The following is a 27,683-nucleotide window of genomic DNA, read 5'->3' on the forward strand; positions in this document are numbered from 1 at the left end:
CGACTTTTTTGCGCGCGAAAATCGGTCGGCGCGCGTTGAGTGGAAACTTCAATCGATCATAACTCCGGAACCGTTTGGTTCCCCAGCTTAATGGACCACTCGTTGGATGCGGAAAAAGACGAACAATTTAAAAAACTGGTTTTGGTTCAAATAAAAAATTGAGATCTTTGTAAATTTTTCGTTTAAAAGAAATTATCTAGACCTAAAAACTGGAAAAAAGCACATATGTTGACTTAAAAATGCGATATCGGGTTTCGACCTTTAGAATCTTAAAGTATGCAATTTTAGACGATTTTTCGTCCAAACCGGACCTCGATATCTTTCTTCGTTCGAGAGATATCGAGGTTCACAGGTTTTGACTTCCAACCCCCTAGCTCCCCCCCAAAATTTTTTGGGGGTCTGAAAATTTGGGAAAAGAAGCGCTCAAGTATGAGTAATCAATAGACAAAGTCTGAAGAAATTCCAGAGGGGGGCGAAAAAAGCCGTTTTTGCATCAAGCTCTTTTATGGCTTAGTACTTTTAAAAAATCCACAGTCATAACGGCATGGTAAAATTTGTAAAAGCCAGGAGAGTGTCAAGGTTTTGTATCGGATACACTTAGATGAGAAGCTTTCAGATGGAACTTTTGACAGTGCCGAACAAAAGTACGATAATGAGAATAGGTATTATTTGGGTATTATTTTAGAGTCATTTTAAGGTACGAATTACATATTTATTGAAAAGAATACAAGAGGGTGCTTCGACTGAGGAGATCTCGGGAGAACTAACTAGCTAAAGGAGGGGCTGCTAAGCGCTAGTTCTTATCAAGTGAAATATGAATCGAGGTATGAATCGCCACTAGATGATGCGGTGTTGTCAAGATTACATATATAAGTTCCAGGGTTCAACACTCCCCCTTAATCTTGACATTTCTCTAATAAAAACACTTACTGTAATATGGGGGATACATCAAAACCTATGTGTCCTTCTTACGGAAGAACTCTACTCCTCATCATTACAAAAAGACACTTAATATTATTACCAGTAAATAAATTTTTAATAGTGTTATGTAGACATAGAAAAGAAAACATAGAATTATGTTAAGATTTCAGAGTGTTTGAAAAATATGCTGAGAAGCACAGTAAATAGAATTATTTCTGAAATTATTCCACAATCCTATCTTTGAGTGATGTGAATTTTTGTTTCGGGAGAGGTTTTGTGAGCATATCAGCAAGTTGTTGGCTCGATGGACAGTATTGGATTTTGGAAAAACCCTCCGAAAATTTCTCATGCATGAAATGGTAACGCACATCTATGTGCTTCGATCGTTTATTGAATTGACCCTTTTTTACAACTCTTATGGTCCCTTGGTTATCTTCTTTCAAGATGCATCAAACTCGTTTGTCCGTCAATTCTTCCGTGAAGGATTTTAAAAACAATAGATTTTTCTCTAGATTAGCCTTTCTATTGCTTTTCCAAATCGGGTTCGAGTTAGTTATGCACGCGAACAAACATCACAATTATCTTCTTTGTCACACATGCTCAGAATGTCTTTTTCAGTTAAATTAATGCCTTCGGCCATTTTTAACAATTTTAACATGTTTCTTTTACCCAATTGCCCCATGTTTGCAGGGCTCGTAAGGAAGGCGTTACGTTCTATATCCTCATCTTTAATCTCACTTGGTTCACAAACCTCTGCATTTACAATAAAGAGACCTGATTCATCCTGATTGCCTTTAAATACAAACTTACCATCTTTTTTAATGGTTACTTCATTTTTATCAAAGAATACCTGACCATCTTGCTGGGTTATTACACTTATGGAAATTGGATTTCTAGACGCTTCAGGGATATAATACACATCACGTAAAATAAATCGATCAAAATGAATCACTCCTATTCCTCTGGCGATCAAAAATTCGCCCTCTTAGGCAACACCAATTTTGTGATCACACTTAACGAATTCAGTGAAATATTCCCTAGACGACAGATATGTGACGTAACGCCGGAGTCAATAACCCATGTTTTGACGTCACAGTCGTACAAATTGATTGCCATAAGCACAGATTTACCATTCTTATATCTCTTGTTTTTCTCACCACTTTATTCTTATCTCTAAAAAAACATTGTGCCTCTGAATGGTTAGTCTTCTTACAAATTCCACAAGGATGGTGAGAACCTTTATTTTTGTTATCAGTTTTATTACGCGCACTGCCATTTTTATTTCTACGAAATTTGGCAACATGGTTCGGTTTGTTACATAGATTACAGACAATTTTATCCCTACATTCTTTCAAACGGTGCCCTACTCTACCACAATTGTAACATTTCTGCACTTGTCCTCTGAAAGCTAAGCCTTTAGATTCCTTTTCGCCTTTGTGACGATTTTCCTCAGCCATGAGCAGGGACTGGCCGCAAGTATCTAGCCCGGATACGGGATCCCGGCTACTGAACTATGCTCAAGGCTCCTGGATCTCGGGGCATGCACATCGTATGCTATGCTGGTAAGTCGAAGGCTTCGATCCTCAGAATATCATTTTCAGCATACGGATCCCGAGATACTCAGGTAGCCGGCTAGACGGTGACCCGATAGATCCCGGCAACCGCATAGTAGCTGGATCCTGTAGCAGCCTTCGAGAGCTGGATACGTCGAAATTCGGCCCGACGTTCACCCTGGAAATCCCGTGGGACGGACAGTGGAGACAATGGCCTCAATGCGACCGCTTCAATGGAAGTTCCGCGAACTGCGGCGGCCAATCTTGGTGCATTCAGTAGCCGGCTGGTAGCCGATACCTAGGGGATATTAGCATCTTAGCATATCAATGTAGCCGTCCACCCTCGTATCCTGGGATCCTTCGCGGCGAGGTATGCCAGCATACCTAGAACTTCGGCTACCAACGTATGCTGGCAGATCCGATTACTTGGGCATACGGCATCCCTACGTAAGCGGCATCTCGACGTATGCTGGGGGTCAACCTCCGCTATCAGTCCCTGGCCATGAGTCGTGATTTTAAAGTTACCAAAGTTTTACTGTCAGTAGCTGTGGCTTCCTAAGCTGCGGAAAAATAGCTGAAATGACTAGGTAAGGGTGTTACAATTTTAGTTATTAACATATGCTCAGACACGTTTCCCTTAATAGCATTCAATCTTGTATAGAAATTCTCCAGAGTACTCACATGTAGCTCATGATGGAAGTACTTTTCTGATATTTAGTATTGAAAAATTCCTCCAGATGTTGGCATCTTTGTTCGGTGTCATCTCGTTCGTAAAGTTTTAAAAGTACATCCCACATTGCTTTCGCACTGTCACAGTTCATGAGATGAATCATCACACTTCTCTCCACCGTTTGGACGATCACTTTTTGTGCAAGAGCGTCTCCTTTCAGCCATTCCTTGAGTTGTTTTTTGTGCTCCTTCTTTCCATCTTCCCCATCCGCGGCTGCAGGTTTCACACTCTGTCCCGTCATTATCTCGTACGCATTTCCAGCTTTCAGAACGAATGTCACTTAAAATTTCCAAAACTGAAAATTGCTGATATCTTTCAGTTTTTCAATATCCCGAAGTTCATCACGCTTGGTGTTATCCATTTTTAATTTTTACTTTAGTCTTTCAGATTTCACAAAGTTCAGAATGATTGTAATTTTTTTTCTTTTTTTTCTTTATCTTTCAAAATTTCAAAGAGTTCCGGATTTTAAAAAATTCAAAGTCATTTTAATTTTTCTGAACTATTAGTTTCACATAGTTCAGAATTAAGTATTTTCACTTTATGTCCTTAAACATTTTTAAATTTTTTTAAATTTTAATTTTATTCTTTCACACATTGGGTTTTAATTTTTAATTTATTTTAATTTTTTATATTTTTATTTCATTCTTTCACAAGTTGGTTTTAAAAATGTTTTAACACCCATTTTTTTTAAAATTTAGACACAAAGAACGGGGTTTCAGTTTGTATCATTCAGTGCACAACATGATGAAAGTAGTTTACAGTTTCTTCCCTTTTCCGAGCATCGAGTCGCACCATTCCTCAGGAACCACAAAACACATTAATCCACAGGACGACAATACCGCGTCGCGTTCAGCGTAATCCTGGGCCCATAACCTAATGAGAATAGGTATTATTTGGGTATTATTTTAGAGTCATTTTAAGGTACGAATTACATATTTATTGAAAAGAATACAAGAGGGTGCTTTGACTGAGGAGATCTCGGGAGAACTAACTAGCTAAAGGAGGGGCTGCTAAGCGCAAGTTCTTATTAAGTGAATTATGAATCGAGGTATGAATCGCCACTAGATGATGCGGCGTTGTCAAAATTACATATATAAGTTCCAGGGTTCAACATACGAGTGCATCAAGGAGTGCACATGCTGCTGTGAAAGAGAGTCTAGCAGTTTGCGGTGAAGGAACTTCAAAGGAGAAACCTTATTTGTGAGATAGTCGCATCAAAGAAGAAATCATTGAGAAAAGGAAAAGGTACCACAACTTCTTGGCATCCAGAAGCGCCACAGATAAGACAGCCTTCAAACAAAAATAGGCAAAAGTTCGAAAACTGGTTGTTCGGAGGAAAAATGATATCTGGGAGAGTACCCACTCAAATATAGGGATGTATTTAGGGGGGGGGGAGAGGAGGAGTGCGGAAAGCTGGAAAGTGATCAAGGGCTTCTGCAGGGATATAAAAAAAGACATCATATCACCGGTAACTTCAAAACAATTCGTGGACCATATTAAAAATTTATTGACGGAAAGGCTACCAGAGATCCAGGGAGAGAGTGCAGCAAATAAAGAACATGGGGATAATGATTCTTTGCATTTTAAGCAGAGATCGAGGAAGAATGGAAGACGAATAAAGCGGAGGAGCAGGCCGGGTTTAGAATGGGTACATCGACGGTTGACCATCTGTTCTGTTTCACTCAGATTATTGAGAAAAAAATGTAGATCTTTAGAGAGACTAAGATAGCGTACCGTTGCTGAAACTCTGAGAAGCCTTGGAAAAATCTAGTTTTGGTGGTGGACTTACAGTAGCGATTGAGCAAATTTTTAGTGTCGCTTACAGTAACATTCGGTGTCAGAGAGATTTTCCAAGGGTTTTTATGAGGACGAAGGATTAAAGTAGGATTGCTGTCTTTCACCCACTTTGTTTAGAGTTTTCTTGGAACAAGTTTTAGAAGAATGGTAAAGGAAGTGTTCTGGCATGAGCGTTCCTTCAAATGAGATAGACACCCTTTTCACTTTGTGCTTTGCTAACAACCAAGTGGTTATTGCTCAAGAAGTAGAGGATGCAGAATACATGGCTCGGAAGTTGGTTGTCGAAAATCGGAAGTGAGACTTAGAAGTCGGCATTCTCAAAACAGAAAAGTTAAGGTCAGGAGGCGATCAGCAAAGCATAGATTTAGATGATGGCCAGGAAATCAGAGGTTGGGAACAATACAAGCACCTCGGTGTGCGTTTAACATCAGATGGCAGACTGCTTCCTAGATGACATGTCCAAAACATTGAAGTCCAAAAATTTTACGTCCAGAAATTTCTTATGTCCAATTATTCACAAGTCCAATTAACTAATGTCCGAAAAACTAAGTTGTCCGCATACAAAAAAATTTAAATATGGAAGTCCAAAACTATGAAATGTCAAACAAAGGTACCATACAATGTCCAATGCCGAGGAAGTGGTGTCTATACTCTATTATGTGAAATAAAAAATGCTGTTTTTTCTCTCCCCCCCCCCCCTTACATAAGGGCCTATGTTAATTTCTGTCTCAAACTAACCTTGAGTATAACCTAAGTCATCGATGGATGGTACAGTTGATGTTCAAAATTACTTCACATTACGACTTTGCATTGAATGAACTGGTTACTATGACTTCAAACGTTTCAATATTTCTAACCTCATGCACCATTCAAAATTAATGCTTGTTTCTGCATTTGCTACTATCCTCACTGACAATTACAAAATTACAATTAATCGTTGAAACCAAAATTACTCCGTTGTTTCAGTCATCAAAATTCTATCAGTAAGACATTGCTCTCTTTTCTGCCTCTATTTTTTATTGCAATGACTACTCTTATAACCTCCAAAAAAAGGAAACAAATTCTGAGTCATGAAAATTTCTTGTATCGTTATCATTCCAAAAATAAGCAGGAGACGCGAAGTTACTGGAGGTTTGAACGGAGGGAGAAGTGTAATGCACGTATTGTGACAAACTACAGCGTTCATGAAGGTATTACAATTTTTAAAGGGCCAACAGCTCACAGTCATGAACCGAATGCTGCGGAGGTGGAGGCTAGAAGAATTGTTGCAAATGTGAGAGACACGGCCCGTCAAAACCCGAATAGTCCACCGAATGCCATTGTCGACGATGCAGTTGAGAATGTGCACGACGAAGAAGTGCTACATTTGTTGCCAGAGAGAACACACTTACTTCGTATGACGAACCGCAAACAGAATTTTGCTACACCTCAGATTCCGGAATCGCTTCAAGACTTCAAATTGATTCATCCCTATGATAAATCAACAAGGGGCGGGCTCTTTCTACGTTTTGATAGCGGTCCAGAAGATCCAGAACGGAAGCTTCTCTTTTTCTCAGATACTGGGTTTCGAAATTCATGTTCCAGCAGGATAATATTATGTGATGGTACGTTCAAAACTGTCCCACATATGTTTTACCAACTGTACACTGCGCATGGAGTTGTGACAAATAATGCAGTGACGCATGTTTTTCCTCTCGCCTATTGCTTGTGTACACGAAAAACTGAACAGACCTATGTCTGGTTTTTTGAGAAATTAGAAGAATATGCCGACCCATTAATTAAGAGCTCAATCCTCAACATATATTGATGGACTTCGAGGTTGCCGCAATGAACGCAGCCAGAACGGTATTCCCAGATGTAGTGATTAAAGGGTGCTTGTTTCATTTCTCACAGAGTATTTGGCGCCGCGTGGTAAATTTGGGATTAAGAAGTAGATACCTAGACCGAGAGAATCCATCAGTCCGTCATGACATCCAAAAACTTTTAGGTTTACCTTTTGTGCCATTGAAATGTGGGTGTCGCAAAATGATGTGATACATGAATGGCAGGCAGGCTTTAGGAGAGGCTACTCAACGATTGATAATATTTTTAATCTTGTTAGCATCATTAAAATTCATCTTAGTGCTAAGAGGCGAAAAGTGTATGCCTTTTTTGTTGATTTTTCGGCAGCCTTTGATCACGTTGATAGGTATAGCCTCTTTTGTAAGTTGACGGCAATGGGACTGTCGAGTAAAATAGTTAAAGTAATAAGAAACATGTATACGGGTACGGGAGCCAGTATATGGTGCCAAAATGAAGTTACGGAGGAGTTTGAAACCACAATGGGTGTGAAACAAGGATGTATCTTAAGCCCAATACTATTTGCCTTATTTATCAACGATATTTGTGAGGGCATGAGAGGAGGAGTTAAGATTGTGCAGGCAAAATTTTTCGTCTAATGGCATATGCTGATGTATTGTTTCACTAGCGTCTAGCAGTTCAGAATTACAATTAATGATAAAGTGTTTGGAGCGATACTGTCAAAAATGGAATTTGCATGTTAATCTGGACAAGTCCAAGATTGTCATCTTCAGTAATGGAGGGAAGTTAGCAAGAAATGAGCGATGGTGGTACAATGGAAAAAGAATAGAGGTAGTAAACGAGTATAAATATTTAGGAGTCATTTTAACATCAAAGCTGTCTTTTTACAAACATTTTGAAGCCAAAGTGGCAAGTGCGCAGCTAGCTATGAACTCTCTAAATAACATAACTTTCAACAATGAGATGCCATTTAGTTCAAAAATGCAAATCTTCAATGCGGTACGTAAAAGTATGGTTAGCTGCGGTGCCCAAATTTGGGAAGCGAAAAGCTACAACGCGTTGGAGGTGTTTCAAAAGTTTTTTATTAAAACAACATTGAGACTACCCCTATATACACCTGATCATATTCTGTACCTGGAAACCCATATACTACCGTTGCTCATAAATACCGTCAGAATACATCTAGCCTACAAAAATAGGTGTTTAAAGCTAAAAGATGATAGATACCCCAACTTCTTTGCTTAAGAAATTATAAAAAGGAAACTGTTCTGGTACAAAGACTGGACAGAATTACAACAGGTGTATGGAGTTCCATTGGAGGAATGTATTGAGGAGACCACGGATATCAACCTGGTAGTGGCAAAAATGAGTGAACATCTGAGAGGCCATTTCGAGCAAAAAGTGGTTGAGTGCGTTAAGAGAATTACTTACAAAGAACTTTATTTTAGAGATGTGACACACAATTGGATGGATGATCAGGAAATACAAGGCTCAAATATCAGCTGGATGTTAAAAATTTAGTGTGAATTGTTGTACCTAAATGCTTATTCTTTTAATAGCACAAAGGAAATCTGCTCGCTATGTAATGCAAGAGAAAGAGAAGACGTTTTTCACTTTTTGGCAGTCTGCCCCGTGTTGCGGGAATTTAGGATTGAGATTTTGAGCGAAAGATGTTTTTCAAAGGAACGTTTTTTTGACCTCATAAACAATGGAGAGAGTGTTACAAAGATAGTAAGGTATTGTAAAATTGCTTGGGGTTATAGACAGATGTTAGTACAGGAATTTAATTATTAACTAAGAGTAAAAAATATCTTTCTGAAGTTGCGTTCATCTTATCATATTATTGTCTGATTTCATTATATTATATCCTGATATTCTTGTATATTTCTTGTATCCTTATATTGTATGCGGGCATGGCCGGTTTTTAAGCTAACCTCCCCCAGACGGCCTAGGCCATGGGGTATTTGGGCGTGATAAAGTTTTCTGTTCAAATTGTATGTGTGATTTCATCATCAATAAACGCTATTATTATGTTTTGTGCCATTGAATGACATAATCCGAGTTTCCAGGGATATAAAAAGTAACGCAGATCCTGATTCTGCGCAGCTTCTCATATATGCCGAAGAAACGTATGTTGTCGGTAGAAGATTGAGACGAAGAAACGTGCCTCCGACTTTTCCTCCTACCGTGTGGAATGCTTATAACGAAACAGTAACCAGAGCAATGCGGACCACCAACACTGTGGGAGGGTGGCACTCGCGGTTTCAGCGACGAATTATCACGCACCATGCCAATCTCTGGAAATTCATTGAATTTCTATGCAAAGATGAACAAGCAAACTTTGTTGCTATCACACAAATTAACGGTGGACGTACGAGGATTCGATATCCAATCAAAAGGCTATATCGAATGAACTTGCAACAGGTTGAGAGTATTGTGGACAATATGCAGACCACAAACAAGCTGGAACAGTGGACACCTACCTCCGCGCCATCAGTTATAGGCTTAAATTGAAAGTTCCGCCTGCAGAAGAAAACGCATAGTTCCCCTCCTCACTCATGGTAAATATTTTGGCCTTTTGAAATCGGACTTAATGCATTTGCGCATTTCATTAATGGGCTTATGTATATTTGGACTTTCAAGATTTGGACATTATGATTCGGACGTTTCGCCTTTGGACGTACCATTTTGGACATTACAGTTTGGACATAAAAATTTTGGACCCAACATCCGTGAAACGGCAGACTGGCCCAGGTAATCAAAGATGGTAATCTACGGGGAAGAAAAGCCATTAGAATGATGAAAGGTGATGGTTCTTTGGGACCAGACTACATCCAAAGTTAACAAAAAGCGAATTTACAACTCCATCATCGAAACCATATGGCAGCGAGGTACGGCAGTAGAAGAAACGGTCCCAGGACATTCCTAAGGCAACTGAGATGGATTTCTGGCGCAGATCGGCCGAAGTGCCAAGGAACGATCACGGAAGTTGGAAGGAATTCACGAAGGATTTGAATGAAAGGATACGTGAAATTATGGGCATCGAAAACAACAAGGTGCATGACATTTTCACGAAACAGCTTGTCTGATATGGACACGTGCAAAGGATGCCAGACGATAGGTTATCAACGAAGGTTTTGGATTGCCGCCCACCCCCCCCCCCTCCCGCAGAAAACGTAGAGGAGGCCCTGCTAAATCGTGGATTGGTGGAATAAGGCAGAAAATGAAGTGATGCGATTTGCTGAAGGAGCTCTCGGCTCTGGCAGGATCGCCATCAGTGGCGGTTGGGTGTTGCAGAGCCTATGGAAGCCCTTAAGAGCGGCATCTTAGTAGTGGTGGTAGTAGAAAGAACAACTTCAGCAAGGATAAGGACATGAGTGAAAAGACGGCACGAAATAAGTTTCATAGAAAAATGTACGGCTCTGATACTCACATGAAATATAAAAACTTCAGTCCATCGAATGAGCCTCGAATTTCCAAAGAAGTCAGTGCCATTATGAACCCTAATGGAAGGGATACCATCCAGTGATTTTCCATCAATAACACTTTTGACTCTGAAAAAAAAAAATAATCAAGAATTGGAATCAAATTTGTATTGAAAACGAAAAAAAAAAAAAATACGAAAAAAACCGGCGCTTTTCGGAACGCGAGGAAAGCTCGCGTTACAGTAAGAGTTTTGTGCGCACCCAGCTATTTTTAATTTTCATATGAACCGCGTATCCACCGCGGGAAGCAAGTATACTTCCCGAAGTGGGAGCGGTGATTAAACCAGCGAGTTCAAAACACATGAACTCGGTTTTTTTTTATCGATTTTTACTTTTTCACGGTTTAGAAGCAGACGCATCTGCGCGCAAAAGAAACTTAAGGAATTGCTCGAAAATGCTCGAAACAGTGACGGAAAAAGGACGGGAAACAGAAAACACGCTCTATTATTGGGCCTCTCTACATCATTTGGAGGAGGGGGGGAGAGAGCAGTGGACTTTCCCAGGGCCGGTAACTTATTAAACACTTTTCTTGGGTACATAATGCCATAAACTAAAATATTTATCAGAAAACATACTGAAAAAAAGAAAGGACTTAGTATTTTAATGGAAATACCGAATTTGGGCCTTTCAAGAAAAAAGGGTGGCCAATCGATTTAATGGTTTTATTTTTTCGATTCAATACATCTTATACCAACAAGTTGCGAAAATTTTCAAAGGTTACATGTCAAAAAATTATAAATTCTTCGGGATAAAAACCATGAAAAATCAGTATCTGAAAGTCAGTGAGAACAAGAGCATACGAACTCGGTCACTTGTAAACGCCTAATTACCAGTCATTAAACATGGCGGATCTATTATAACTTGCAAAGAGAAGATACGAAGTGACATCCTGGGATTGGGTTCATTTCGCTTGTGCATGAAGAATAGACAGATTCAAGGTTGACTTTTTTTTTTCTTCTTTTTTTGTAGGCGCCACCTCTCAACCGTTCTCGAGATATCGATTTTCAAAGTTACGACTTTTTCAAGGTTCCACGCGGCGTTTCGGCGAGTCAACTAAGCGCCGCTGAGCAACAAAAATCGCCCTCCATATGAGCGCCGGTCAAGATGGTATACAGGGTGCGGCAAAAGTCCCGGGACCCCTGTTTAATTTTTTTACGGCTGCAGCTAGGAAAATGAAATTTGGGGGTTAGTCCTAGGTCAATGAAATCTACTTTTTGACCCACCCCCAAATTTGGGGGGGGTTATGGACCCTAACTTTTTTTTTTTTTTTTTAATGGGAAGACCCCTTTGCGATACCTCGTTCGAAAGAGCATAAAAAAGAAAATTTTTCGCGTAAACCCGAAGTCATAATCTCAAACCGTTTCAAAATGGCGGCCGGTCAAAGTTCAAAGTGGCCGAAAATTGGCACCTCTGCTATTTGCACATGGATTTGCTTGAAACTCGGTGTCTGGAGGTATTTCGGCACGAGAAAAACGAAATTGACGTTGGATTTTTAAAATAACCCTAATTTTTCAAAATGGCCACCGGTTTAGGCTTAAAGTGGCCGAAAATTTGACAAACTCGATTGTTTGGGTTTGTTTAAAAATCTAACGTCGAATTCGTTCTTCTCGGGTTAAAATACCCCCAGAAACCGAATTTCAGGCGAATCCATCGGCAAAAATCGAGTTTGTCTAATTTTCGGCCACTTTGAGCCAAATCCGGCGGCCATTTTGAAAAATTAGGGTTTTTTAAAAAATCTAACAGCAAATTCGTCAGATACCGAATTTTAAGCAAATCCATGTGCAATAAGCAGAGTTGCCAATTTTCGGCCATTATGAACTTTGACCGGCCGCCATTTTGAAACGGTTTGAGATAATGACTTCGGGTTTACGCGAAAAAATTTCTTTTTTTATGCTCTTTCGAACGAGGTATCACAAAGGGGGTCTACCCATTTGAAAAAAAAAATTAGGGATTGCAATGCACATTTATTTTAGTCATTTCGTTAATATTTTTTAAAATATTTTTTATTGGTTTGTTTCTTTTCGTTTTTCATTTTTTTAGTTCTTTATTTTTGTAATTTATTTTATTTTTTATTTTATTTTATTAGTTATTTTATTTTATTTTTTACTTTATTTTATTTGTTATTTTATTTTATTTTTTATTTCATTCTTTTTTTGTTTCATTTGATTCTTTAGATTATTTGGTTTTTGATTTTACTTTATTTTTAAATTTAATTTATTTATTATTTTATTTTGGTTTTTTAATTTTATTTTTAATTTTACTTTATTTTTTATTTTATTTTTCATTTTATTTTATTTTTTAGTTTATTTTATTTTTTATTCGATTTTATTTTTATTTGATTTTATTTTTTAATTGATTTTATTTTTCATTTAATTTTACTTTTTACTTTATTTTATTTTTTGTTTTACTTATTATTTTATTTTATTTTTTATTTAATTTTTTACTTTATTTTACTTTTTATTTTATTATATTTTAGTTTATAATTTATTTTATTTGTAATCTACTTTATATTTCTTTACTTTATTTTTTATTTTATTTTATTTTTTATTTGATTTTATTTCTTATTTTATTTTTTATTTGATTTTATTTCTTATTTTATTTTTTATTTGATTTCATTTCTTATTTTATTTTTATTTTATTTTTTTTTTTTTTTTATTTTCTTTTTTATTTGATTTTCTTTTTTATTTGATTTTATTTCTTATTTTATTTTTTATTTTATTTTTTATTTTATTTTATTTTTTATTTTATTTTATTTTTTATTTTATTTTATTTTTTATTTTATTTTATTTTTTATTTTATTTTATTTTTTATTTTATTTTATTTTTTATTTTATTTTATTTTTTATTTTATTTTATTTTTTATTTTATTTTATTTTTTATTTTATTTTATTTTTTTTATTTATTTTTTATTTTTTTATTTTTATTTTATTTTTATTTTATATTTTTTATTTATTTTATTTTTATTTTATTTTTTATTTATTTTATTTTTTATTTTATATAATTTTTTATTTTATTTTATTTTTTATTTTATTTTATTTTTTATTTTATTTTTTATTTTATATAATTTTTTATTTTATTTTATTTTATTTTATTTTTTATTCTATTTTATTTTTTATTTTATATAATTTTTTATTTTATTTTATTTTTTATTTTATTTTTTATTCTATTTTATTTTTTATTCTATTTTATTTTATTTTTTATTTTATTTTTTATTTTCTTTTTCATTTTACTTTTTTTTTATTTTATTTTATTTTTTATTTTATTTAATTTTTTACTTCATTTAATTTTTTATTTTATTTTATTTAATTTTTTATTTTATTTTTTATTATTTTTTATTTTATTTTTTATTTTATTTTTCATTTTATTTTATTTTATTTTTTTTTAATTTTATTTTATTTTTTATTTTATTTTATTTTATTTTATTTTTTATTTTATTTAATTTTATTTTTTATTATATTTTATTTTATTTTTTATTTTTTATTTTATTTTTATTTTATTTTTTTATTTTTTATTTTTTTATTTTATTTTTATTTTTATTTTATTTTATATTTATTTTGTTTTTTAAGTGTGCTTATTTCTTTAATTCGTTCTCAGGGTTTTTTCTTGCTTATTTCTTTTTTTGGTTCCGTAAGAGCAGTCGCTTTGAAATCACCACCTTCTGTCCTGTAGGATATGTCCTGATCTTTAGAGCTTTTACCTTCTACCAAGGAGTTAGAGGCAAGGGATCTTCATCTTCCATCTCTGCACCTAGCCGATCTTCCCACCGAGGGAAAGTTAAAAGTTCCCCCTAAAAAAGGGGGAAAAAAATAAAAATAAATTTAAGAAAATAAATAAATAAACCGAAAAGAGTAAACGACCTAGAGGCGTTGTTACCTTTCCTAAGGAATTCTATTGGAATGGAACAGTCATGCAGATAATGTTAAGTAGAAAAACGAGTAGGTAAACTATAGCAGGAGAGATAAGTGCAAGGTAAAATCGTAAAGGCTCTTTTTCATTTGAGCACTTTTCAAATAGGACTTACAAGGTTAGGAAACAATACTAGCAATTAATAAATTTCACGTTCTTTCTGACTTCATAACCAAATGTTTATTTTTTCTTAAATTCAATATAAAAAGATTATACTCATCTTCTTTTATACACACTAACTAAAGTTGAATAAAAGAAATAAGCACAAATGAAAAAAGTGTGCATTAAAATCGCGAAGGAAGAAATGAAACAGAAAAGAATGAATGAGAAACAGTACATGTGTGATAAAAAAAAAATAAAACACACTAGTAAATAAAAAAATAGTACATAATACATAATACATTAATACTTGCAATGGAGAGTAAAATTGAATGGGTAAGTCCAGATTCGAACCCGGGAGCTGCAAGACAGGAGGTTAGCGCGCTTCTGTTTGGCCACAGCACACTTGAGAGGAGAGGCCGGTCAAGTCGCTGGATGTAGCAACTTGACCGGCGTTCATACGGAGGGCACATGGTGCTACTCAGTGGCACACAGTTGACTCGCCACAATGCCGGGCGGAAACATGAAATAATCGTAACTTTAATAATCGATATTTCGAGAACGGTTGGGTGGTGGCAGCTTGTAAAAAGATGCGTCAATCTAGATTTGTCTATTTTTCGTGTAGAAGCAAAATGAACCCAATTTCAGGACGTCACTTCGTATTTTCCACTTGTTGGTCCTACACAATGTCTCCAAGTACTTGTCCTACAGCAAAAAAAAACTTTGTCTTAAAGTAACTTCTTCACCAGTTTTTTGTCTTTCTTGGACATTTTACCTTTTTTGAGTTCGTGTGTTTTTAAACTCACTGATTCAATTATGCAATTGTTTGTCCGTAAGCCACAGTGTAATGAACGGTTTTCCAAGTAATTTTTTTAAAACTTGCTTTTTTTTTTACTGTGCGACAAATGCTTTGTCCAAAATCTTCCTTTCCCTCACCAACTGGGCGACAAAAGGTTGGTTCAAGAACCTCTTTCCCTTATTCATTGTGCTACCATCCTCTCCCCTGCCCATCCGCTCAGCCGTTTCAAAGTGGCAAGCTTTGAACTTTGATTTTTTTTTTTTTTATTTGGACATATAAAAATAATTTGTACAAATATCACTTTTAGATGAAATTTCATCTTTAAATGCTTGAATTTGACTTTAATAATCCATATTTCGAGAACGGTAAAGATTTATATCATAGTTTACATTTTACATACATTAAACATACTGCCTCTGACTAATGAGTGGGTAAAACTAAAACAGATCTACTTCCGGGTGGAAAAGTTTTTTTACTTTAATTTTGGAAACTGTGGACAGCCGTTACTGGCCAAAGTCCTCGGAACCCCTGACTGCATTCAAAGAGCACATGGAGATTAAATTTAAATGAAAGAAAATTTTGAGAATTCCTGGATTCCAAGCTTGTGGGGTTTGCGATGTTTTAATCTTCGAATGCAACGGTTCCCTTCCAAGAGAGCAAACGCTTCAGGGTTGGGGTGTCCGTGCAGACGAAGTTCATAAAGGTGTACATTTTAGTATTGTAATTCTCCACTGAGTCAATGTGCGGGTCAGAACGGACATCTGCATTTCTCTCATACCATCTTCCTTTAGCTACACTACGTAGAATTTTCATTTGCATTATTTCAATCTTTTTCAAATTTGACTTAGCTGCACAACCCCACAATTGGCAACCGTAACTCCAGATTGAACTTTGATGGCAATTGCATATATATTTCCAATTTTAAGACGAATCTGTTCAGAGGGGAGGGTTTCAGGGGCTGATGCCCCCCCCCCCCCTTTATTCTGTCTCACATGATTATGAGAGTTCATTGACTAGCTTTGTCCACTAAAATGGACATTTGTTTTCAAAAGATTCTCAAGGACGAAATAAAATTATAACTGACTTCTTCTGAGCAAGAAATTCATCATGAAAACATAAACTAACCATAGGAACCTTGAAATTGGAGAAGAGCTTGGTCTTGCAGCACATGTTCATTTTTTTTCAACTTTCAAGGCGCAAGTAGGCTACATGGTTTGATTTTTTCATTTTGATCTCCTGGGACAGAACCTCGATGGTGTCAAGCTCAATTTTTTAAGAATACCCCTAAATTCAAGATGGCGTCCAAGATGACCGCCACGGAGGTGAAGTCGGTGAAATCGACTCCTACAGTCGAAACGTATATAGTTTCCTATTTTTTTTTTTTTTTTTTGGTCGAAAATGTCAAATATGTGCTTCAAAATTTACTATGACCTCTTGGAGACCCCAAAATCCAAGATGGCGGTCGAATTTCACCCCTTAAAAGTCAAATGGGCATGTATGCTCTGTTATGGCTAGTGAGGTGTCTTTCGTGAAATTTTTGGGGGCGTAAAGTCCATTTATGATGTTTAAAATTCCTTTTCGATTCATTTGGGGCCTCAAATTCAAAGATGGTGGCCAACATTGCTGAAATTTTGGATTAAAAAATGCGGAATCAGAGTCTCATATCACATGACGTATTCACTCGTGTAGATTGTTCAATTCGATGATTGAATTCAAAATTCACCCTGGCCCTTTGAGAAGCCCAAAATCTAAGATGACGGCCGAGTTTATCTCCTATAGGGTCAAGCAGTCAGCTTTTGCCTTACAATGGCAAGATATATGTCAATTTAAAGGTTAAACCCTTCCAGGCAAACGCACGAATTAATTCCTGTATCGCACGCCGGCTTTTGGGATGCGGTTTTCAAATCACCTACTTTTGACGAGCACTTCCTCAAAATTTCAGCCCATAGCAGCAGTAAAACTGAACGAGTTATGGTACAAATAATGAAAACATCTAAATGTCCGGGGTAAAAACCTAGGTTGGGGTCGCATTCGGCCCTGCGGAGACCTAGGGCTCAAACGGACTAGGAGAATTCGTAGAAGAAAGAGAAATTAATCTCTAGCACTGTTGGGAACCAACTCCCCCCCACCCACCAACATATTTGAAGCCAAAATGATGGATACTGATCAATAAATGTTCTTAAATCAAACTTAAGCACCATTTTATGCATTTTAGGTGTTGATTTGTTTGTATTTATATTAATGAATTGTACACTAACAAGGGGAACTTACGGACTTGCCGTCTCCAATTGCGCTGATTTTTTTTTTTTTTTTGCAGACTCTATGGACCAATTCACTAACCCGATTTTTTCTGTTTACCAGAATACGCTATAGGGAGGGCGTAAAAAATTACCAAACGTTGCGTTTCCGGCGGCTGATATTGTTGTATGGCTCCACTCGAGCAGTCTTCTATTCCGTTTTATCGCTCCACAACCCTTAATGTCAGCTAGAGCCTTACTGCACAGGCATGGCTGTAGCTTTGTGTCCAAGAGCTCCGGGTTTGCGTTCCGGTTCGATAACTTACTTTTTATTTTCTGCATGATTTGTAATTCTACACCGGTATTGATAAATCTAACAGCTCTGATCCCTCTGTCCTCCCCCCCCCCCATTGTATGTACATTTATCCCCTGACGTTCGATCAAATTGACCACCAATTAACCGTTTGAAACTTCTTTTATGTATATAAGTAGAAATACGATTCTTTTCTCGAAAGAGAAGAAAAAAGATGAAGGCAAACTTTTTTGCCCTTGAGAATTTTCTGAAAACCAATGTCCATTTCAATGGACAAAACTAATCAATGAACTCTCATAACCATGTGAAACAGAAAAGAAGTGGCGGATCATACCCTGAAACCCTCCCCTCAGAACAGATTCGTCTTAAAATTGGAAATATTTTGCAATTGCCGTGAAAGTTCAAAGCTCGCTACTTTGAAACGGCTGGGCCGACGGACGGAGAAGAGGACGGTCAGGGTTGCCACAGAATTAGGAAAATGAAATTCCCTGACATTTCCCCGACACATTTTGGTACAATTCCCTGACAATTGAAGATGTGATAGCTGGCTAAGGAGACATAATTGAAAATAGTTTTCAGGCATTTGTTGTTCGAATCCTCAAACCTGTTCCTGAAAAAAATAAAGGTGATTGAACTTTTCGTCATTTTCCCTGACATTTCCCGATTTTCCCTGACCTTTTAAAATTCCCTGACATTTTTAGGTTTTCCCTGACTAAGGCAACCCTGGACAGTGGCACAATGAGTCAGGGAAAGGAAGATTTTTGACAGGCTGTCGCACAGTAGGTCATCACTCGAACCTTACGAGTTGATCCTGCAAAACAATTAAATAGCAATTTTGAAGTGGTCTTAGCCAATTTCCAAATTGTAGGAATGAAAGCGCTTCACATGACAAAGGCTGTAGACATGTTACGTTGAATAATAAAACAAATTATAAGAATTCCTTTGATATGACTTGATCTTCACACATCCAAAATATACGACCATTGTAATGGACAAAGCCAAGGAACAGGCGCGAGTAGCTTCGATCACTACAACAAAATCTTTTGCAAACTTTTTAGCAACACAAAATAGAATAAATAAAGAGACTAATGAAGAGATTGTTAATAATTGACGAGATGGATACTTTTGAGTCTGTTTCCATCCTCCAAATTTCTGGTGCCATTGAGTTTTAGGTTCATTATTACAGTTATCAACTTAGTTCTTTAGGCAATAGAGAACCTTGTTTTTTTCTTCTTTTTTTTTCATGTGTTTGGTATACATCTCCGAGAGGAGTGAAAGAAAATAAACATTTTAAAGAGCATTACCCAACATTGAAGTGAGTGTCATCATCAGACCATTTAAGCAGCACAACCACTTCAGAATTTTCGCCACAGCCAACTGAATAATCCTTCATGTCCTTCAAAGCATTTCTAAGAGCAGTCATACTTTCTGACGGAATATAAACCATGAAACCATCTTCCACTAGAACTGATTTTCCTGTGAGACCGCAAGGCTTTAAGGCTCCATTGAAAACGACAAAACTCGCACCAGTTATCTTCCGAGGTCGTGAATTAATATAAATTGCTTGCGTGAAATAAGATTCATTTTCGTTGTTCTGCATGCAAACAAAATGTGAATCTGCTTCATAACTAAAGTTCCCACTAAATGCTAAAACGCTATCATTGGAATTGTTGATTGCTTTGATTACTTGGTCATAGCGATTCCGAGGGAGAAGAATTGATGTTTGCCGGTCTTCCATATGAATTTTCAATCCACGAACAGATGATAATGTATACTCAAATTTCCGAAAATCTGCCAGAAAGCGAATAATAGTAGTGCCAATATCAAAATATAATGAATGCCTAAAACGGACTGAAACAAGGTAGCATGGATAGTATCGATATTCTGCCCCATACCTCAGCATTAATCTTATAGGGAACAACTTAGCCCACGGAGCTTCCCACCTGTGAATTAATAATCCAATTAGGTATGGAGCAGGAGGTATAAGTAACTTATTTACACATTGATAAGATGTTCTGATGAATAAAAATCCTCCGTGATCCTTAGAACCAAGGAAGTTAGTCATCTCTGTTGAAGCAAATGAAAGCTCACTATAAATAATGCCTTTGGGCGCTTGTTTATATATGGAATTGACAAATAAAAATATATCTTTGGGCGGTTTTTCTTCGTCCGGGAGGCACTCAATTACAAAAACAATTTCATCCTGACAAACACAGGCGAGTCCTTCCGTTGTAAAACACCAAACTTCTTTGTTGACACAACAATCTAGGAATAGACGTTTAACAACTAAAAGAAGATTTGGATTGATAGCAAATTTAATTGGTGGGTCTTCCAGTGTGATAGGTTTCTCTAAATCAGTAAGTTGAGTTTCACCATGTTCTCGGGTGATGATCCGAGGTAATATATTTTCAGGTAGACTACCGATTTCAACATATGAGGAATTATGCCGACACAATCCTCCTTTAATCAATTTGTGTTTGGAGCCTTTGCGATGATTCATTTCTGATACTCCTTCAACGGTTCGACTACTGCAGCTCATTTCATCTCCATGTTGGTCTGCTTTCATTTTAACTTGTCGACTTTGACGCTTAATAGATAACCGGGGCTCTGGAGCATCGTCAAGCTCTGTTAAATCACCTCCAGGTCTAATTCCATCACTGAAAATGACTTGCTTTGGAGTTTCAGACCTAGTGCGACCTTCACGTTTTAGAACTCCGACAGGGACTAGAACAGATGGAGGTGGCTGATGCAATGCACTAGCTGCTTGTTGTAATGGTGGAATTGTGGAGCAATACTCCATTGGGTTATTTGGATTGGGACGATTTGTTGACGAGGGTGATTGCTCAGGTTCTGGACCAAAACCCTTCTCCAGCACTGAGTAACACTGCTGACAAACTCTTGCTTCTGCATATTCCATATACTCTAATTTCGTTTTCATACTACAACACTTGGAGCAAAGCAACAACCCACAAGCTCGACAATGGTGACGCCTTCGGATTAGAGTGAATTTTGTTTCACAACGCATGCAGTTCAGAGTTTCACTATCAGGGACCCAATACGGTGAGGACTTTCCCAGTTTCCATTCACCAGAAGTTATGCTTGAAGCTTCCAGGTTAGATTCTGTCCCTGATTCGATAATATCTGAGGAAACTGTTATTTGAGATGATAATTGTAATGAGTTTGGACGCACAGGCCTTGATTCACCCGACAGTTCTAATGTACAATTCTCATTAGTATATACATTTTCATCTATGGTATTAGTTGCTTCACTGTACATTGAAGTTTCATTCGAAACAACATTAGATTCAATATCAGATAAAGTGTTTTGATTCTTTTCGGTATCCAAGCATATTGAGAGAAGATTATTTTGATCTTCAACCTCCGACTGATGTACAGGTTTTACAAATTCTTCGAAAACACACTCTCCTGAGAAAGAGGAAGCAGACAAAGTTGAGGCTTCACTGGTGGTTTCATCTTCTGCGGCTTCATTAGCTAGATTTTCATTTATCTCTTGAGCCTCCACACCGTTGTAGCTCTCTCTTGATGTGTCCTTCTCTTCAAAATTGTTTCCTACTTGTGGTCCTGAGTCAATTCTATCAGTGTTACAAATTTGAGAATCTGATGACAAGTCACTCTTTGCATTTGTATTTTTGTGGTGGATTGAACTTGTGCTGACTTCTTCCATTTTGGTGCATTTTTTGTCAAATGATATTTCTGATGATTCTCTAACGTCGCTGATGGTTCCATTCATTGGATCATTTGTGATAATAGTACTTTCTACGCTTTGCTGAAATAGTGCTTTTCGATCGTGGCTAGAACTCAATATTACATTATCTCCTGTCTCTTCAGACTTGAAGTCAACCACTTCAGAAACAGTCCTGTTAAAACTACTTTCCCCAGATTTCCCGCCACTTTCATTTACTTCTCTGACACTAGATGTTGCTGAATCAACGAAGCTCGCATCAGATGAGGATAGGAATACATCATTGTTAGAGTCACACTGAATATTGTAGTGAATGTTGAGGTTTTGGGAATCGCTTGTGTTAACTACTGAACTCTCAGCCTCATTAGAAAAATCTTCCTCTGTACTGATATTTAGAGGAACTGTTTCACTCCTCTCAAATTTTTCTACATTGGCTCCTAGTGCTTCGAGATTATTTGTCACAGAGTCGTGAAGAATTAGCGAGCAGTCATCAGTTGTGTCATCTTCCAGTTCATCTAGTTCATGCAGGTACTGCTCCAATTCACTATCGCTAACATTGTGCAAAGTATTGAATCCAATAGGAGCATTGGATGATGTATGTGGGGATTCTGCATTAAGGGCAGAATTAATAACACTACTGCTATTTATTAGATCCAGAGTAACATTTTGTGATGAAAACGTTGAAGCACTGATTGATTTTTTGCAGTTCTGTCCTGAAGCAGCCACATCTGGTAAATGAGAGTGCTTACTATCCAAAAATTCTTCGTGTGAATTGGTTGCCTCTGAGAACTTTTTAGTATCAATTAAGTCAGGCTTCTCATCTAAAGCTGTTTCGTGGTTCAACTTGATAGATACGACTTCAGGAGGAGGTAATAGAGAGTAAGGTGGCGGAGCTTCATACTCCAAAGGTACTTTCAGCTGCGAAGTCTTGATGATAGAGTGTATATATGGGTTTGAGTAACTGGCATTATCATCTGAAGGTGTTGACTTTGCAGGGTTGATATTGATATTCCAATTGGATTCACCAGAGTTAATTACACTTTTCTCATGGAGTGAGATATTCTGCTCGGGGATCAGCCTGGAGTATAGCGAAGCATCAGACTGATTGGATTTGGAGATTAACTTGCTGTAAACACTGTTGCCATTGCGTAAGTTATCTTTTTGACAGTACAGTGTGGAATTGTAGTATTCTTCATTGTAGTTGTGCACTGTTGTTGACTGTGGCGAGGCTGCAAAATCTGCTTCCGCTAGATTGATAGGCTCAAAGGAGGGTCGCCTGTAACTTGCAGCTGGTGGCCGAACAGATACATTCTGTTAATGAAAAAAATAAAGTATGTATATAAAGAATGTTTGGACTAATAATCTGAGGGAGAGTGACATACTTGGGATTTCTTAATCTCCTCAAAATCACCTCAAAGAGGATACATCCAACGTCAGCTAATCCAGAAGTGTAACCCTCCACTTCTGCTCTGCCTGTAACTCTCTGGACTCATCGGTTTCCTCAAGATATGACCAATTATCAATTTTTAACATCCTTGGTGAAAAAAACTTAATGAATAACGAAAAACTTTAATTTCCGACAGTGAAATAAATTTTTTCGTTTAATGATGTCCATTAAACGAAGGCATGCAGGGCCCATTTCGGCCAAAAATTAACATACGGCTGGATTTGGGCCCAATCGATTCTACGTATAAAAGGTTGTTTTTAGCCAAAAGTCTCCACTAATCCCTTCATGGAAATCTGCAGAATGGTTCGATTAAGTAGGAAATTGGACAGAGGCCACTGTTCAAAATCGGCGTTTTTGGCCCCCCAGAGAATCGTGTCATATTTTGGGGGCTGATCTGAGAAGCCTAAATATGGTCGGTTTTTTGCCCTAAACCCAGGGAACAGGGGGGTGGGAGGTGAAAGTCCAAATTCTTGAATGCCTGCAACTTTTGGACGGTACAAGTTACTGCAATTTACTTTTTTGCGTTGGATTTAGCGTAAAAATTACTGTAATTTTAAGTGGTTGAATTTGGCACAAAAGAAGATTTTTGACCAAGTAAAGAAGATTTTCCGATGTAAATCCCATTTTTTCCAGCCTTTGTTTCGTAATTTTGACATTGTGCTATCAGGTATTGTTGTAGGGACCTTAAATCTATTATTTCCTGGAACTAGACACTCTAAGCTCTGAAGTGAGCCTAAGATTATCGTGAGTAAATGGTTTCTAACCTCGCTACAGTCGTTCAAAGTTGGCGCGACGCACCTCATAGGGCTTCTCGCGCGGCAAGCGTCCCGTTGAGCGTTGACGGACTTTTCCAGCACCATAAAAACTGCAGATGAGGGGAGTGAGCGCATAGACGCGATACAGTTACTCCTTGAAAAGTTATACATTGTATTTTTCTGTACATTAGCCGATTTAAGTCATATATGAAATAAAATTAACACCACCAAAAAAAGGAACTCACCCGAATTTCACTCATTGTTGTATCCTTCATTTTCTTTACAGACTTGATCCTGATCTTCACCTTCATCCTAGCTGATACCCTGGAGCATTTTGTCGTTTTTTAGTGGAAAAATAGACTCATTTTAGAATTCAGCCGGATATCTCAGACTGTTTTCATGACAATGAAGAAAATGGTGGACACGACAGTGAGTGAAATTCGGGTGAGTTCCTTTTTTTGGTGGTATTAATTTTATTTCATACATGACTTAAATCGGCTACTGTACAGAGAAATACAATGTATAACTTTTCAAGGAGTAACTGTATCGCGTCTATGCGCTCACTCCCCTCATCTGCAGTTTTTATGGTGCTGGAAAAGTCCGTCAACGCTCAGCGGGACGCTTGCCGCGCGAGAAGCCCCAAGAGGTGCGTCGCGCCAACTTTGAACGACTATAGCGCGGTTAGAAACCATTTCCTCACGATAATCTTGGGCTGACTTCAGAGCTTAGAGTGTCTAGTTCCAGGAAATAATAGATTTAAGGTCCCTACAACAATACCTGATAGCACAATGTCAAAATTACGAAACAAAGGCTGGAAAAAATGGGATTTACATCGGAAAATCTTCTTTACTTGGTCAAAAATCTTCTTTTGTGCCAAATTCAACCACTTAAAATTACAGTAATTTTTACGCTAAATCCAACGCAAAAAAGTAAATTGCAATAACTTGTACCGTCCAAAAGTTGCAGGCATTCAAGAATTTGGACTTTCACCTCCCACCCCCCTGTTCCCTGGGTTTAGGGCAAAAAACCGACCATATTTAGGCTTCTCAGATCAGCCCCCAAAATATGACACGATTCTCTGGGGGGCCAAAAACGCCGATTTTGAACAGTGGCCTCTGTCCAATTTCCTACTTAATCGGACCATTCTGCAGAATTCCATGAAGGGATTAGTGGAGACTTTTGGCTAAAAACAACCTTCTATACGTAGAATTGATTGGGCCCAAATCCAGCCGTATGTTAATTTTTGGCCATCAAAATGCTTCGTTTACTGGACTAACTCTTAAAAAAAGAGGTTGTTCTGAAACCGCCTCTCCTGCCCCTCTTGGATTTGGCGCACACTTTACTCAGATGTGATGGTAGGTATTCCAAATGCCTGCGAAAAACAGTCCCCTCGGATATTAAGAGGGGAGGAGCCAGGGGGGCGAAATGGCCAATTTTGCAAAACTGTAACGATTTGAGTGTAGCAGTTTGCGCTAAAAATCGTCAACAAATATTCCTGAAAATATTCCATGCTGTTTTAAAGGTTACACAATTTATCGTAGTCGTCAGTCGATTATTTTGATTCTGATTTTTTTCAGTTTATTACACTTCTTTTCTAGGCGATCGTTGGTATGTAATCAAGAAAAACCCGTACAATCCCCGATTTGCTGCGTTCGTGTGCGCACGTCGACCTGGCGTCTTTTGCAGAGTTTTTGTTCTAAAAGTGCCCCTTCTGCCTTAGGAAGTGTATGTTTTTATTGGTGGGTGATTCCACTCTTCGTTTTTTTTCCTCTCAAAGCATAGGCCTTTCACAATGCCAGAAAAGAGTGAAACAGTGAATGAACCGAGTGCTTTTAACAACTCCTACACCAAAATGGCGGATCAACACCAACATCGCCGAAAAAACGGTAACATCCTAACACCATAGGATCCACAGGACCAAGGACTTCCCTCCCAAGTTCATCACACCACCAATACTTCTGCGATCTGAAACCCTCCAACCCAGCCCTCCCAGCTATTCGACAATGAAAAGTGCTTCGCTCTCTTTGTAGTCAATGAATCCAAACTTCCGGTGGATGACCAAAGGAATATCCCGCACATCTATCCTCTCCAACTTAGCAGGATACTCCGACAAACAGAGAGGAATGGAATTATTTCTATTGTCAAAGTCTATCGGAATACATCGCAAGTAAGCTTCAAATCCGATATGATGCCACCATTTATAGCTAACCACAAACTCGACCACAGAAAATATTCAGTATTCATTTCTAGGTATAGAATCCTTAAAAAAGGGGTAATTAAAGATATACCTCCCGAATACTCTGAAGCAGAAATTAAAGAAATGATCTCCTGCGATTATGAAGTCTTCGAAGTTAAAAGAATGCATAAATTTGACCGAATTCAAAAAGTTGTGTACCCCCTCTCGTTAGTGACAATCACCTTCGTCTCCAACTCCCTTCCTAAGATGGTTAAAATGGACTAATCTACAGGGTGATCCAAAAGTCCCTTCCACCCCCTATAACTTTTTACCTAATTGAGGTAAAGATTTGAAACTTGGGGAGTGAGGTCAAAGAGAGCTACTTTTAGGTCTCCCTAAAATTTTCAGGGGGTCCTCCTTGGGGGAGCAACAGACCCCAACTTTTTTTTTCAAGTGGAAAGACCCTCTTTAAGATGGCTCGTTCAAAAGAGCATAAAAAATGAAAACTTTTCGCGCAAACCTGAAGTCAATATCTCAAACCGTTTCAAAATGGCGGCGGGTTGGTTAAAGTTCAGAATGGCCGAAACTTTACATCGGTTCTTTCTAGATAGATTTGGAAAATCGATATCCGAGGGTATTATGACGTGAAAAAAACGAATTTGACGTTAGATTTTTTTTAAAAAAACGAAATTTTCAAAATGGCCGAAAATTGCCGACTTGGTTTTTTGCTGATGAATTTGCCAAAAACTTGCAACTTGAGGGTATTTTGGCATAAGATTAAAACATACGAACTTAGATTTCCGAGGAAAAAAAAAATTTCGGTCATTTTGAACTTTAACCGGCGACCATTTTGGAAATTTCGGTTTTTTTAAAATCTAACGACAAATTCGGTTTTTTTTCTTGTTAAAATACCCCTGGCTACCTATTTTCACGCAAATCCATCAAGAAATATCCGGAGTGAGGTTCCGGCCATTTTGAACTTTAATCGGCCACCATTTTGAAACGGTTTGAGATATTGACTTCGGGTTTGCGCGAAAAGTTTTCTTTTTTATGCTCTTTCAAACGAGCTATCACAAAGGGGTCTTCCCATTTGAAAAGAAAAAGTTGAGGTCCCTTGCCCCCTGAAAATTTTAGGGGAGCCATAAAGTAGCTCCCTTCTAGGAACATTCTCCAAGTTTCAAATCTTTACCTCAGTTAGGTAAAAAGTTAGAGGGGGTGGAAGGGACTTTTGGATCACTCTGTATTGCTCCGGTTGAAATGTATATTAACTCAGTGCAATTATTTTTCAATTGTTTTAAGTATGGCCACATCCATCGCTTTTGTCGTGGTAAAAAAAAGTGACCGACCTCCGCTGCCTCAACTTTGGCGGCCCCCATTTATCCACCAACCACAGCTGCTCCAGCAGAAAAGACTATCGCAAAGTCGACGACATTATGACCGAAAGTAATATTGGCTTCAAAGAAGCACTAACAATTAAAGATTCCTACAGTAACGACTACAAATTTGGCAATAACAGGAACAAATCCTCCAACCGGGCAAGAAGTCCTCACAAATCTAGAAGTAAAAATTGGTTCAGTCCACTAGAATCTGAAGATTTTCCAGAACTTGCAAGTTCTCAGAAATCCAAACCCTTAAATAAGAAATTGATCAGAAGTAAATATCGTGGAAGACTATCCTACCCTGCAAAAAAAAAAAAAAAGGAGCTGACGAGGACTTCCCCAGCGAGTGGGTTGAACGCCTGAGAAGCCGTGTCCCTTCTTCCTCTTCATGCATTTCTTCCGATTACACATTAAAAGCCCCGACCTCCCATCTGACTCCGCTGCCGAATGAAACCTCCAACATAAATTCCAATCTAGAATTTGTAAGTTACAAAATTGAACAAACAAACGACCCCTGATTGAACTCTGCCATGGACACCTCAGACATTCATCCTAATCCCAAGACAGATCTTCGAGAGACTACC

General features: G+C 37.5%; 1 protein-coding gene across 4 annotated transcripts in view; it reads right to left on the reverse strand.

Moving 5' to 3' along the window:
- Positions 1-27,683, reverse strand: part of Sara (Smad anchor for receptor activation) — a 133,921-nt gene that overhangs the window by 90,439 nt on the left and 15,799 nt on the right. For all 4 annotated transcript variants that reach the window (XM_072297273.1, XM_072297271.1, XM_072297272.1 and 1 more), the window contains exons 3-4: positions 18,944-22,653; positions 10,235-10,355 (exon numbers count right to left, since the gene is read on the reverse strand). In XM_072297273.1, the coding sequence (XP_072153374.1) occupies positions 10,235-10,355; positions 18,944-22,653 (3,831 nt within the window). The remainder of the gene's footprint in view (positions 1-10,234; positions 10,356-18,943; positions 22,654-27,683) is intronic.

The sequence above is a fragment of the Bemisia tabaci genome, chromosome 2 (assembly GCF_918797505.1).
Source record: "Bemisia tabaci chromosome 2, PGI_BMITA_v3".
Classification (NCBI taxonomy): Eukaryota; Metazoa; Arthropoda; class Insecta; order Hemiptera; family Aleyrodidae; genus Bemisia; species Bemisia tabaci.